Source organism: Opisthocomus hoazin, chromosome 3, assembly GCF_030867145.1.
Source record: "Opisthocomus hoazin isolate bOpiHoa1 chromosome 3, bOpiHoa1.hap1, whole genome shotgun sequence".
In the NCBI taxonomy this organism is placed as follows: domain Eukaryota; kingdom Metazoa; phylum Chordata; class Aves; order Opisthocomiformes; family Opisthocomidae; genus Opisthocomus; species Opisthocomus hoazin.
In genome coordinates, this window is record NC_134416.1 from 71,909,671 (window position 1) to 71,925,837 (window position 16,167).

At 39.1% G+C, this 16,167-nt stretch overlaps 1 protein-coding gene across 1 annotated transcript in view; it reads right to left on the reverse strand.

Annotated features, from left to right (window-relative positions):
- The window catches only part of GABBR2 (gamma-aminobutyric acid type B receptor subunit 2), a 497,433-nt gene that overhangs the window by 198,579 nt on the left and 282,687 nt on the right, over positions 1-16,167 (reverse strand). The window contains exon 8 of the mRNA XM_075416661.1: positions 9,466-9,526. Coding sequence (XP_075272776.1) covers positions 9,466-9,526 — 61 coding nt within the window. The remainder of the gene's footprint in view (positions 1-9,465; positions 9,527-16,167) is intronic.

Genomic DNA, 16,167 nt, shown 5'->3' on the forward strand with positions numbered 1-16,167 from the left:
TGCTGGTTTAGCTCAGGTAAAACAAAATCAGCTGCTGTGACAGCCAGCAGCTGCAGTATCAGCGTACCCTTTCAGCGCGTCCTCCCTGGCCTTGCAATTTGTATCCACACAATACGACTTGTTCCAAACGAGGTGACCCTAGCCACTCCACATACTTAATCCCGTTAATCTTTCTTTACAAGCAGTGCCCGAAGACCTCAAACAATTTCTGTAGCTATTATCTGTCCTTTCTCCAGTTTGACAGTGTGCCTGCGCAACTTAGGTACATGAATCTCAATACATTCTTCCACATTTAGGTATAAAACCAAACCGAAAAAAACAAACAAAAGAAGTACTAGTAAATAATACCATTAGAATACATTACAAGAGGAATAATTGGCTCAGGGGAAAACACTACTGCTAGTAGGTATGGAACAAAAAGAGAAACAGGAAATGTGTCCAAAACGTTCTGAAAATAAAAGTGGAAAACAGCTATAAACAGGTATAAAAATGTAATCTCCCTTATGTTTTCATCTGACAGAGGACTGGTATAAAGGTGCCTGAGATACTGATAATAAAATGACAGGTGATGTTCAGTGCTAGCCAGGTACAGAGTAACATACAAGAGAAAAATAACATCAAGTACACATACGTAGTGGTTGGCACTAATTAATTAACAGCATCCAGGATAGACCTTGGACTTACTGTGGCAGGTTCTTTGAAAACATCAGTGCTGTGCTCACTGGTGGCCAAAGAGGCGGAGAATGAATGTGGTAGAACAGAATATTGGGAAAGTAGTTAAAATAACATGGAAAGGTCATTCAGCAGTGTGAGATATGGAGGTGGGTGCTTCAGTGCAAAGTGTGGCTCTCATTATGCTCTCACATAAAGGGAATAAGAGTATCAGAAGAGGCAGGGGATTATTAGAATTATAGAGCAGCTTTTACATGAAGAAAAAACTAAATGGATGTCAAGGGCTAGCATTTCTAAAAGAGTCATTACAAAAGAGATCTGTAAAACATGAATGATATGAAGAAAGTGAATAAGGCACAATTATTCACTGCTTCCCACATTAGAAGAAGCAGGATATGCTCAACAAAATTGTGAGATAGCTGATTTAAAACAAACAAACAAACAAACAGATGGAAGGGCTTAAAGCATCACATGCATAATGATTTTGTGAAACTCATTGCCATTGGATGTGTTGGAGGCCAAAAGTATAAACAGATCCATGAAAGATATGACAAATTGACAGAGGATAAATCCACATGCAACTGCTAAACCTGACGGTCCAAAGACACTGTCCAGCTCTAAAAGCCAAGAAAACTGTTGCTTTTGGGAACTGAGAGTGTGTAACAGAGAAAAAACAATTCTACCTATGCCTGTTCTGACACACATACCCATAACTGACACATGCCATATCATTCCCTCAGTACCCACTATCAAGAGCTTGTTATCTGACCCAATACTGCAATTCTTCTTGCACTAGACATGCAAATGATTATGGTCAGATTCAAACAGAGGTTCAGGTGTTACAGAATTGGGCATCAAAGCACCAAAATCTCCACAATCCAAATCCCACCGCTTGGTATACAGATAAGGGAGAAATTTTACTTTTCTGTTTCGGGTTGTCAGGAGGTAAATGGTATCTCTTGACAGATTTCCTAATTATCAGTGCTTTTTTTTTTAATGTGCATGTGTACATGTGCGTGTTGGGGGGAGAGGAATCTCCTCTTTCTGTCAAGAACTGATTGGGAGTTCCTTCTCTAAAACGCACAAGCAGAGGGGAAGGTGCGTCACTTCCTTTTCATACACCACCTATTTATCATAGAATCATAGAATCACAGACTCACAGATTGGAAAAGACCTCTAAGATCATCAAGTCCAACCATCAACCCAACACCACCATGCCTACTAAACCATATCCCAAAGTGCCACATCTACATGTTTTTTAAACACGTCCAGGGATGGGGACTCAACCGACTCCCTGGGCAGCCTGTTCCAATGCCTGACCGCTCTTTCATTTAGGAAATTTTTCCTAATATCTAACCTAAACCTCCCCTGATGTAACTGGAGGCCATTGTCTCTTGTCCTGTCACTAATTACCTGGGAGAAGAGACCAACACCTGCCTCACTAACAACCTCCTTTCAGGTAGCTGTAGAGAGCAATAAGGTCTCCCCTCAGCCTCCTCTTCTCCAGACTAACCAACCCCAGTTCCCTCAGCTGCTCCTCATAAGACTTGTTCTCCAGACCCCTCAGCAGCCTCGTTGCCCTTCTCTGGACATGCTCCAGCACCTCAATGTCCTTCTTGTGCTGAGGGGCCCGAAACTGAACACAGTACTCGAGGTGCAGCCTCACCAGTGCCGAGTACAGGGGCACAATCACCTCCCTACTCCTGCTGGCCACACCATTCCTGAGACAAGTCAGGATGCCATTGGCCTTCTTGGCCACCTGGGCACACTGCTGGCTCATGTTCAGGTGGCTGTCAACCAGCACCCCAAGGTCCTTTTCTGCCAGGCAGCTTTCCAGCCACTCCTCCCCAAGCCTGTAGCGTTGCCTGGGGTTGTTGCGACCCAAGAGCAGGTCCTGGCATTTGGTCTTGTTGAACCTCATAGAGTTGGCCTCAGCCCATCGATCCAGCCTATCCAGATCACTCTGCAGAGCCTTCCTACCCTCAAGCATATCGACACTCCTGCCCAACTTGGTGTTATCTGCAAACTTACTGAGGGAGCACTCAATGGCCTCATCCAGATCATTGATAAAGATGTTAAACCAGACCAGACCCAAAACTGAGCCCTGCGGAACACCCCTTGTGACCGGCTGCCAGCTGGATTTAACTACATTCACTATCACTCTTTGCACTCGGCCATTCAGGCAGTTCTTTATCCAGCAAAAAGTACACCCATCCATTTAGATATAAATGGTTAAAAGAGTCATCATATATTGGGAAATCCTGGTTTAATTCACTTTCTGCCTAAGGAGAACTGTAATTTTCACCTCTTTCTGTTTATGACCACATTACACATATGTCTGGGTAATGACTTTTGCTATTTGTCCTCCCCAAAATCTTGTACAACGAATGAATAAAAACAAGACTGATAGACCAGAGGACAAAGGGTCAGAGGGCCTGACACTATAACCTATTAGTAGTTATGATCCTCACTTGGATGAGGGATCCAAGTCCCAAAGATTACTTAAGCATTTGCATTCAAATAACAAATTAGATTTAAAGGGAAGAAAAATACCCTGAAAGATAGAATTGATGTTGGAACATGAACCAAATCTGTTTCCTCCCTATGAATGACTTCACCACGCGTCTAAGGTTCCATGCCAACGTTATGTCTCCTACTAGAAACAATTCCAAAAAATACAACAAGTGGTATTAAGTAGTGTCAGAAACACATACCATACACTGAAAAGGAGCAATAGCTTACAATTAAATATAGTTGGCCTAGCAGAGACCCCAAGATGTAATAAAAGCCACCTGTTTGTCTCAAGGCACAATGAATACACCTATGCCACTTCAGAGGTCTGTTTAACTTTAAAACTTCCAGAGGTGGCAATTTTATGCACCTCCCAGAGTTTAAATATAATTTTCATTAAAAAAAAATTTCTTAATTTTTGAGATAAGTCTGCACTGCTACTACCTAAATCCCTTACTTCTCAGCCAGCCGATAAGGACAGGACAAGTAAATGTTTTAGTGGCAATTGTCATGTATTTCAACTGCCTTCTCTACTCTAACCAGCCTAGAACTCTTGCTTCTCTTAATGAGGTATGTTTTTAATCCTCTGTCATCTTTATACACTTTCCTTAAATCAGCACTAGACACAGGTAGTTAGCTGCAGCCTTTTGACACTAGGTAGATTAAAAGGATACTGTTATTTATACATCCCAGTACAGACTTTTTGGTTTTTTTACCTCTTTGTGGTTTTGCTTATTCATGTTCAGCCTGTGACCTACTGTAATACCTAACTCCTTTTATGTATAACTATGGCCTGCTGAATTGTTCCTCATTTCATATTTGTATAGCAGATTATTCCCAATGTAGCATCAGGCATTTGACCTCAATAAACTGCATTCTGTTTTTTCCTGATTATTTCTTCAATTTGTTGATATCTTTCGGAATCCTTGTCTAGTCCCCCCTGTGCTTGCTGGCTCCCTCAGAGACCACCGTACATTTGATAATTACACATTCTAGTTCATCTTCTTAATCAGTAATGACAATACTCAGTGATTTCAGATTTAAGGCACACCCTTTCAGGACTCTACTTGGTACACATCTCCTTATTAGGAGGCTATTCTTTTCATTGAAATGGGACTCTAAATCAGTTTTGTGGATATCTTGTCGTTCCATATAAACAATACTATCCCAAATTCCTTAAGAAAACATCATTGCCAACAAAAGAGCGAAGTGGTACTCCGCAGAGGTAGTGTCACTCAAATGCAATGCCTGAAATGTTTGCTGATTCAGCATTCTAACTGAGAAACTATAAGACAATATAGCACCAGTGCGCTTTTATATACCACAGTTCAGACTATCAGGATTGAAACATCTGACAGCATGTAGAAAACTATTATTTAGGGGGATTTCAATTGGGAGGGACCTATTAAAGGTTCCACATAGTCACCACTAACTGCCCTGGAGCTGAAAAAGCAGGTTTGGGGTGGGGCAGAGGGGGGATTCATGTGTGTGGAGTGCTGGAAAATTGCCACAAACCACCATAGGTACTGTTTAACAGACTTAATTCGACTGGATGAATCGATCACTACGCAAAAAAAACCAGTGCTCACCAAGATATGAATGGCTACAGTCTAACTATATTACTCATACACAGATAAAATGGAGTGGATATGGTACACCAAGAAGTCTACCACACACATTTTTGTGATTCTAGTCAAGCTTTCCAGTTAGGATGTGTCAGAAGTAGGCTTTCCGAGTCCTTACTTAATCCCCTTTTTTGCATGGATAATGACAGAGTGATCTTTTCCAGAAGAGTCCATCTGCCCAGGATAAACAGCATCCAGTTTGTTTTACACCTTTATTGTTCATTACATGACACTAGTGACTATTTATTGTTCACTGTTCAAATTCTGCTCAGCCAACTGTACTTCTTTATTTACTTTTCGCCTAAGTTCATATCCGGCTATTCAAAGGTACTCCTTATTCTCTGAAAAAAACCTTAATGTTTATAAGGAGATTTTATTCTGACTGTGTAAATACGCTGCAGAAGCAGAGAAACCTGAATCCATTGATTCTAGATATTTGACACCACAGGTTCCAGATATTTGACCTGAGATATTTCAAACATGAGTTTTCAGAGTTGTCACTAAATATTTTCTATTTACTGGATTTTATTCCTTCAACATTATAATGGAAAGAAAATCCACAAACTGGTTCTGTGGGGTATATAACAGACAGATGGTAAATAGAAAAAAAAAAATCAAAGGTAATAAGTCTCATTATTTATATGAAACCTTACAGAAGTAACAACCAAAAGTAGTTAAGAGTCCGCTGGATTGTATTTAGAATAACAGAAGGAAACTTTTCCAGGTTTGGATTGATGCCACTGGAGAACGAGCTATTGTATCTGTAGGTGATTCTGGAGAATTGCTACTGTCTCCTTCATTGAAGCAGCTATAGACGACAAACAAGTCAGAACTAAGTAGATGAAATAAGGCTACAGGAAAGTGATCCTGGATTCTTGTGTTCCTTGCTCTTTACTGTGGAGTAGACGTTTGTTTGTCCATTTCTGTTGATTAAACTCATCGAAGAATATCTGGGACTTTTACTGCAGAAATTCAGTAAGGCCTTTTCTAAGAAGATCAATGGTGTTACACTTGGCAAGCCACGCTCTCACTCTTGGTGCCTAGATCAGCCTTCAAAACTAACAAACATCGTATCATATTACTTGGCTAAATGAGTTGAAAGGCTAAAGTCCTTCCCAGAAAGACATAGCAGATGATTACCCAGTTTCTTCAAGTTTTCTCAATATGCAGAACCACAGACTTTTTTTTCCTATCTACAAGAAGCATGATTTATGCACATTTCAATGGTATTTGTTTACAATTCATCTTTAATTTTCCTTTTTAACCTACTCCAGCACAGAAGTGTCTTAGATTTTCGCTAATGCCTGACTGAAAGCAAGGTGCCTTTTAGGCTCCTGTCAGATTAATCAGAAAAGATCTGACAAAGTGAAACACTTTGAAGGACAGGTATGTATCTGTTCTTGCAGCAATCTATAACCACGGGTTTGTTACTGCTCTCCCTGCTCCTTGATATACACAAAACGGTTGCCAGGACCTTCTCTCAGCTCTCACTAGCCAAAAGATTTTGGCCATCTACTTGAACTACATTTTGACAATGAGAATGGTGCTTTAATTGCACCCATGGAAAAATTGCCATTCATTTGGAAGGACGCCAGCTTCAAACATCACTTGGATATTTGAGCTAGATTGACAGACTGCTCTTTATTTGCCAGTAAGGTAAGGGAAGAAAACGCTGTTACATGTGCTTTGTATCCTCTGCTGCATACTAGATCATTCCTGGGTGGTATTCATGATCTATAAAGCAGCAAGCAGTTTGGTCACAGCTATCTCTGGCACTATCTGTTTGACGACTTGCAACACTATCAGGCAGAACAGAGGCTGAAAAAGAAACATGACTAGAGTTGAGTTTGGGAACAACTGTATCTCTATTCAAAATTAAACTAGCTATTCAAAATTTCATCGCAGTGTGTCAGGCGTACTGCAGTTACCCTCTGAACCCTCACAGGCTGGTTTTCCCTTGCCTCTGGCAGGCACGGCTGTCTGCTTTTTCTATAGCCAAAACGTTTGCAGATAGTCTCATTAACACAAAAGTTTCCAGCAAAGAACACAAAATGAAGCTCCTGAGTCTACCCAGCCAATTTTCTACTCTGGCAAATAAGGAACAGCATTTTTGGCCAAGGAATCCTACTGCTGAGATATGATTACCTATTTAACTTTTTTATTTTTCTGCACTGAATTATTTGTGATAACTGTGCATTTCCATTCAAATTATTAACAAAACTGCAAAGCAGCGTAGGTGAAGAAATGACTCGAGGTATAGAACACTGAAAATGATGATTCCCAATTATTATGCTTGGATAATAAGCTACTAATACATTTAATATATGCTATACTAATAATTACAATTAAACTCATAAAAGCATTTACAAGACATCTTTGATCTGGTCTTTTTTTCCTAGAAATCATCATGATCTGTATTATATGCTAAGAAAAAAAATCAATGATTTATGTATCTGTATCAAAGTTGATAGCACCTAACAGCTATAACTACAAAGGAAAAGCCCATTTTCCATTTTAAGTACTGGACTTAATTAACTTCTTTCCATTATTAGAAACTTCCCCAATAGTCCAACATTTATTAAAAGTTAATGTGAATGTTTCAGAAAGCTTACTAACCAATAATGTATTCTTTTAAACAAATTAATAATTTCTACAATTATACCACAAGTATTGAAAATAAAAGCCTTGTATAAAAACAATACCAATCAAAGAAAAAAAAATTGTTAATAGTTAGAATATCACTTGTGGTTTTAAAATAGATAGATTACTTTCACCTGTGGTGTTATACTGTTCCTTATTTCAATTGCCCATACATTTTTGCACATTCTTCCCATTTCCAAAATTAGTAAGAAACTAAACAAAGCTTAAGACCAGGCTTCAGATGTGTTGACAGACTATTGCTGGCATGAGAGACAACAAGCCTTTCCCCTGCATTACTCCATAGGATGCCTGGCTTAATTTTTCCTGTAGTTTAATTGGAAATCTTTGGTTGATGATCAGATCCCGAGTATGTGCCTGAATCAGTTCTGAAATAGTAATTTTGTAATTGCAAGAAATTATAAAATGGGTGGCTGTCTCCTGTGTTCTTATTGGCCAAGCAGTGCTTCAACTGGTGGTAAAACTGTTTGTGTTAAATCGCATCTGCTGTGAAACTGAAAACATTACAAAGAAACTCAATTTGAATGGTTGGAAATAAAAATCTATATAAAATCAGCTACCCTGGACTTCTACTGCCTCTCCAGATGAATTCAGAAGATACATGTTGCACCTCCCCATGATCCCCAATCACATCCTTAATGGGCAGAGGGAATGTGCCAAACTTCCTTCCTGCTCAGATGCTCTAGAAGGGTACACAGAGCTGCCTCAGGCAGAATGCATACGGGCTCCTTCAGACTTCTGAGGAATAAACACCTCTTGTAAAATCCCTTCACAGTATTTTCTCATGATTCTTTCATGTGGCTGTAAACACTGCTACCATGAAAAAATGGAGGGGGAGGGGAAGAAGAGGAAGCAATCAATATTTATCATTAGTGTTGAGCAAGAATTTCTAAATTGTATTGTCACGAGAGACATCTACAAAGTTTTAGTGGGCAGAAATGCATCAGGGAACATGAGTTAATAGCATCAGTTATAGTTGTGAAGGCAAGAGCAATCCCAAAGATTGCTTCAGCAGGTTAGAATGAGTAACAGATCCCCTCCAGTGCCGTGCTGCATGTTAATAATAATGCCCATATAACAGACAACTTCCATTTAAAAGATGAGTCTTTGTAACCTGGTCAGCAGGATGATGTTTAAATTGATCTCCTGAAGACTAAGGGAGTGCAAGCTGCTTTTGCATGCATTGTCTGAAAAGGATTTGCCAGCTTTCTCAGTACTACTCTCATGAGACCATCCAAATGCAATCATCTCTGGTTTTATCAAAGCCTAGGAACAAAAGCTTGAATCGCGTTCTATAAACTGCAGAAACATGTCGTCTGTGAGCCACCATTTCTGCAGCTAACTCTCCCAAGCAAGCACCTTGTCCCGGCTGCGAATGACCCCTGACAAATCCTCACGGCTGCATTTGCGGTCTCTGCTGCCGAGACCATTCCCTGCGGGAGCAGCTCAGGCTGAGGGGATGCAGCAGGCTTAGCGAGTCACGCTGTGGAGTGCATTGCCTCCAAGGGATGGGGTCAGCAGCTTGTGTCCTCTGCACGCTGAGGGGTTGGCTCCTGAAGTGACTTCCAGCAAGCAGTTGCAGAATGTCAGAACTGAGTTTTCAGAAAGCACAAAGACTGACTTGAAAGGGCTTAACAGAAACAATCCTCTCTAAGTTCCTCTTCAGATTCGGTTTTCAGAAACAACTGTATTAAGAAGAGGATGCTTAGCTGACCAGTAGATTTTTCAACAGCTGTTGGCTGTTATAGATCAGTAGTTTCTACAAATATGTGGATTTTCTTCTAGAAATATTATTGGAAATAGCTCAGAGTACTCAGGATTCAAAACACAGTATTTTAAACAGGTAACAAAACCTTCTAAGTACGATCCTGCATCTTCCAAGCAGTTCTTTCTCAAATTAATTGTACTTGTTTAAAACACCCTGAAACAAAGGCAACTGACACACAGGTTTGAAAATGCGTACATAATTATAATGGAAATTAAATTGTTTGCAACCTACCTTGGAATTGCGTAAATTTGATGGTTCCCATCCTCTCTCCATTTCTGAAAACAACTTGACCCTAAATAAAATAGATAAATACCTTAAAATTTTTATACATCTCTCATAGTTTCATTAGCACTGCAATTATTTTCCATTCACTATTAAAATTACACAAGCAAGGTTTAACCTTTGAAGACAGCAGATTCAACCAAGGTTAAAATAATTCAATAACACCTCCTTAAGGCTTTCTTGAACAGATTTCAAATGGCCTTAGAAAGTTGACCAGTGTTATCACCCACTTTTCATGGATGGAAATGGATGTACAATAAAGCCATTAACTTACTGCATCTTAGATGATAAGAGATATGCACATAAATGATTTTCACTGCGTCACTGTTTTTATCAAGGATATGCAAGAGCTATCAAAGATCATACAAGAAAATTGTTCTCCATTTCATTCATCATATGGTTCTCTAAAGAGCTCTATAACCTACTTACTTGTTATCTTCTATACTTGTCCTACTTGATTGTGGATACCAATAGCCCTTGTAGCTTGGTTTTGTACTACAGCAACGCGCACGTCCTAGTATCCTCTTTAAATGTAATGCCTTTAAGTCAGTACTACCCTTTGTTGTGCTACACATTGTTACTCCTCAAAATAACGCTCATGTAACTCTGAAACCTCCTCAGATATCCCTAGCAAATTAATCCCATCTTTCATCCCATCCTTCTGACTTAAATTAAGAAAAGGTCTTGTTAAATTTCTTCCTTACTTCATCTATTTCATGAGTATGAAAGAAGAGGTTTTCATTCATCTAGGCTAAGAAGTCTTTTTAATATTTTGAACCTGCAGTGGAGTGTTGAGTACTGTCAATACAGATTGCTTTTTTACTGCATCCCCAGTTTAGTTTATTATTATCATCTCCATTAACCTTTGTTTTAGCAGACATCAGGGTAAGAGAAACCAAATGATAAGCACGTAAGGCTACAATACATTTCTCTGTGCAAGCCAGGCCCTTTTTGGGTAACCCCTTCTGATCTCTAAGAGGATGCACTGACGGCAGCCATCTGAATTACTGAAGTCAGCTCCCTGCAGGAACCATACGACAGCTGTGCAGTACAGCACACTCACCCCACATTTCCTGCAAGCCACTAAACACAATTGCCCTTTGATAAACAGAAGACGACACCGTCCAACAAGTGTAAGCTACCTTGTGCTAAGCCTTACAAGCCAAAAGCCCCAATCTGTGACATAAAGAGAGCAAGAGAAGTGAACACTGATAACGGAAGAGATTCTGCGGAAGGACACAGGAGCTGCTCCCACTGAAATCCAGCTGAGCTAAGTGTCATCCAGTGGCTGCTAACACAGCTCCAGGAGAGAGCACAAAACATTAGCAGGCAGATTTCTGTGTGCACCTTAGCAGCCTTCATCCAGATCTCCTTTAGTTTGGAGAAGTAGTTTTTAATATCCCTTCATTCGTTTGAACATAATCATAATGCATTTGGCTACTTGGTTTAAGCAGCTACTTGGTTTAAGTAAAAAAGAGTAGAAAATATTAAAGAAAAGACTTGTAAAGATGCTATGCAAGTGTCACATTGCAGACATGTATCTATAGTCAATCCAGTCTTAAACTTTTTAAATTCTTGGTTCTGTGACCTGTATCGAAGAATTCTGTAGTTAAATTTTTCACTGCGTGGAAAAGTTACTTTTTCATTTTATTTGAAATTTACTCCTTTTACCTGAACTCTGTCTCATCTTACTCTTTTATTACAAGTTAATAGGACTGTAAGTTCTAGTCTACTAGAGTGCTATTTATAGATAAACATACAGCAAGCATCACTGCTATCATCTATGACGACAGTCATCTATGATTGTCATCTAATATTGACAGTATAATATACCCACTGACAAAATTTTCTACCTTTGAAGTGTAACTGGTTTGCAATATTTTCAATGCTTCTTGCAAAATCACCCACATTTTCATCATTCAGTTGGACAGACACATACCATGTGCTTCTACTGACTGGAGATACATACATCCTCACTGACATGTTCTGAAACTATCAACAAAATATAAATCACGTCTGAATGTTCTGAATAAATGTAAAAAATTGAATTCTAAAAAAGTATAAACAGAGTTATAGATTTAGAAGTATTTGTTTTTATCAACTTCCCTTTGCTAAGATATGTGACTTATACTGATCTAAGCAGCAGAAAAAAAAAGATATGGATGATGGTGATGAAAGAGTTATGGAACAACTCATGTGAAAATGTCCTTGTTATCTGAAAAATTATTCGATCACCGTGTTTTACTTTCATTAAGATTACTGGAAAATGCTAAAAAATCAAATGGGTTATTATAAGGAATAACAACTTCTAAATGCTATTTCGTGAGGTCTGATGTTGTCCTGGGTATTCTTCACAAACTGCAGAGTTACACATACAGACACTAATAGGAAAAAAAACTATTTTGAGAAATTGAAATAGGCTATTTATTCCATGTGTAATCCAACAAATAAATCTGTTTTCAAAGGTAAAATCAACAAAAAATACATCAGCAAAAAGCCTCAAAGCAGGAATCTCTAGTGCAATCCACAACGATGACAGTACATATTTATTACCCAGGCATCAAAAGTGCAACCGCAGCTGCAGTTACCGCTTGGTTCTTTGCTCCTTGGGAACATGCTGCTTTGTAATAATATGTGACAAGTAGCTACAGCATCTCAAGTACCTTAAACCCCTCAAGACTCTAAAATTCCTGTGTGCTGGGTGAGGAAATATTCCTAGATATTTTCTGGGGCTTTAGGTAGTGCGAGCAGACATGGACATAGTATTGCTGCTGCAGTATTTGGTTCTGCCAACGTGGCGGGCAGAAGCGTTCCTCATGAACACTGAGAAGTTGTTTAAATAGCGATACCTTCCTTTCTTAAAATAGGAAAAGGAAGGAAACTAATGAGAGTCACGCATTGCTCTGTGCTTACACCACTATTTTATGAAAAAAAAGACAATTACTTTTGGGGTAAAAAAAGTGATATAAATATATAATAAAAAGTTGTAGTATTTCATTTTATAAACTTACAGCAATGCTAGTAAGAGATAAATCAACCAGTGTTTCAGAAACCTCTTTTGCAGAAATGCTGTGCTGATTTACGGCATAAAAAGTGAGTTACAATCTGATGATGTTCTATGGCTCACGCCAAATCATTTCTTTGCCACAGGGGTAGCACACCATAAGATCTAGCTAGAGAGTTGTTTTCTTTAGATTTGAGATTCATAAATTACTAACAGTATTTTTTTATTTATTTAAAGTAGCGGATGTTTGAATAATAGATATTACTAATACACACATTAAGCTCTGACATTACAAAAGCCAATCTTCGTACTATTTCATCCTTTATTTTTACCTCACCACATACTCCAGCACGTGTCAGTACAGACTGAATCTTACAGTGCAGTCCACCAAAAATCTAGATCTTATGAAATCTACATGAATATAACAACAGATAAAATCCTTTTTTACCTTCCACTGTGTTTTGGTGACATTGCATAGGCATATTTAGACTAATATTAGCAAAAAGATCAGTGATTGTACAGGTGAGAACTACAGTTTTATAGAAAATAATAGAAGTGATGTTAATACTAACTTCTTCAGAACACAATTGTCAGATTCAAACATTTCCCAGTCAAGTAACTATTTTACTTCAAGAGACGTAAAATAAGATCTCTGTCCTTAACAAACATTTAAATAAACTGCAAAAGTGAATTATTTGCACATAGATCAAACCACACATTTTACTATACATTAAAATAGTTAATCAAAAAAGCTTTTCATTATACACAGATCATCCCAATGGAGACCAACAGCAACCTCGCTGGTGTCTTAGTGACTGTTTTATTTCCTTCAATCTACCATCTACAGATTGTTTTTTCTTTCTTTACCAGTTGTAAAAGTGGTGCTAGGGTAAATACCAATTTTATAACCCATCTGCCTGTCTTCGAGCTGTGGCCAGGCATCTTCACATCAGCAACTATCCTTGAAAAGTCAATGGGAAGGAAATAGAAAGTATGTTGCTTGGAGTCCAACAGACAGTGATGTGAACAGAGGGTGGAAGAAAAGCTGAATGAGCTCAGTCTGGCACAGCGTGGTACCCCTGGATGCCGCTGCTGGTACGTACAGCCAGGGCTGCACACAGCATCTCAATAACCTATATTTGGAATCCATTCCAGCTGCATAACTCATTATTCAGCCTTACAAAAGTGTACCTCGCTCATTTTTTCTAAATGTGCAACCATCCCATAAGAGAAAACAACACCAGTTGCACATTACAACTTAGGTGGGTTGGACAATAGAAACACAGAAGCTTACACTGGGTTTTTTTTGTGGTTTTGTTGTTGTTTGGGTTTTTTTCGGATACATCTCTGAGGCCAGCTGCTTTTCCTCTAACTTTCTGGCTTTCTTTCCCAAGAAGCTACAGTGCTTTTAATGGCCTTTATAAATGGTGGAAAACGGAATTGGACCAAACATTTCAACAATGTCGGTTTCACAATTGCCACATACAAAGGCATCGACTCTGTTTCTTTCACATACCATCTTCTATGTGCTCTATTTTACAAGCCTAACATTGATTTTTGTTGTACTCACATGTACTTTGTTATACAGCATAACTGCATTTCATCTCCTTGCTAAAAAGACAGTCTCCATCCTCCTCGGATGTACAATCTTCACCTTTTTTCTTTTATTGATGTTCTCTTAAGCCATCAGTCCTTTATATGTGGTCAGAAAAAGAAGTCCACAACAATCATCCATTCACACTCACAAAAAAATAGCCAACATTAGCTTTATTTTAGACACGTGGGACTTCCCCTGTCTCTATAGCAATTGGTCGTTTGTCTACACTTGGAAGCAGCTATTTATTTTACTTTTTTTTTTTTTTTCTGGTAGATAACCATCATTTAAATTGCTGTGTATTTTCTTCTGCAAAGTGCCTCAAATGTAGTAAACAGAGAAATAAATAGATAGCATTTATTTCCGTGATTTTCACTACTATACCTACAAAAAAGGTCTGCTTTAGACCATGCTTACTTCCTTCTCCAATAGCGATCCCCCACATGCCACCAAACAATTTTTTATTCATTCAAATTCGTCTTCTATACTAATTTTATACCTGGTACTTAATTGTTGATTTAAGATGTCATCATTATATATTTAAGCTAAATTAATAACACAAACACCCCTTCATCAGAGGACAGATCATGACTATATTGACACACATGTCACAGCTGGATGCAGGGCAATGAAATGCCACAGGACTCGTGTACCCCAGGCATTTTCCAATGGGCCAAGAGATTTCAGGGATCTGCCTCAGTTCCACTTCACTGCCCAGGAATCAGGGCTGCTCTGCCCTACAGGCAGGTCATCTCCCTATATAACAGTGTTTATGCCCAGTGGCTTTCCCTGAAATGTCTGAGTCTACACAGTCAAACCATTTCCAAAAGTGACTATCAGTATTTTTTCCAAAAATAAATTAACTTGGTCACTTTTGGGGTTCTGGAGCCAGAGATTTAATATAAAGTAAACCATTCAAATAAATGCATGCAGAAATACCTGAAAAGCAGTGGGATAACTAAGGCAATAGAGGTTATATTTTTAATTTAAAACACAGTCCATTATTGTCAAAGAATTATAAGTGTGCAATTAAAACTGTCCCTTTAAGTTCCGTGACATCTGTTGAAATCAAAGTGTACATCTGATCCTGCAGTGTCCTTACTGGACTCAGTCCAATAAAAGTAGGAGCCATGGAGTTTGAAGCATCACAGGACAGCAAAACCAAGAAATTGCTAACACCCAAAGGGCAAGTATTGCCCTCCCACGTTGCTGCTAGCTGCACTGTCCTACGTCTAGTTGGTGGTAGCTTGGCATTCATCAGGCCCCTATGTGAGGTGTAGTGGCCTATTAAACCAGCAAAAAGTATTTAGTGGGGGTTTTTTTTGTTTGTTTTATTTTGTATTGTTTTGGCAAGCAGGGGAGATGTAGTTTCTGAATTGCTTTCCAGTGACAGTCCCAGGGCCAGCACAAAGGAGCCCTGGAAGGAAGCAGATGCTAGCAGAAAGAGCTAGGAGGGAGAGAGTAAGATACCCTCTGTTAGCCCCAGCTCCTTTCAGAAGCCTTTCTGTGTTACTATGCAATCCACGCAGCCTGCTACTCCTGTGTTACACATGCTCAATTTACTCATATAGGACACCTTGACTACAGACTATGCGTTCCCTGACACGCACAAAAGAGCAAGCTGGCATTCTGTGGGTCTTGGCTCTGCAGCTTCTAGGTGGTGAGGAGCTACACATTGTAATTCATACCCTCTTCTGTCCTCAATACATCACGTCTAAGACAGCGGTGTTTACAAAGCAAGGGAATATCGCTTAGTCTATCAAATGATATAGTTGAGAGTAACTCAACAAGCTTTTAGCTCTGCAAGTCTAACCTTGCTTCTGAAACAAAGCAGCAAACTTCCAGCTGAGGGCAGCTTGTGCACAACTCTTCTGGTTTCAACCTAATAACATCGCTCAATTAGCCGGAGACAAAAAGCTGAGCACAGGAGAGGTAAGCACTGTGCAGGAGAGGATACTAGGGAGACAGCAATAAAGTTGTCATCCCTGTGGGGTAAACAGGTAGCTGTCACCTTTGGAGCAGTGAGAGGTGAGCAGAAGGCAGAGTGTGATGA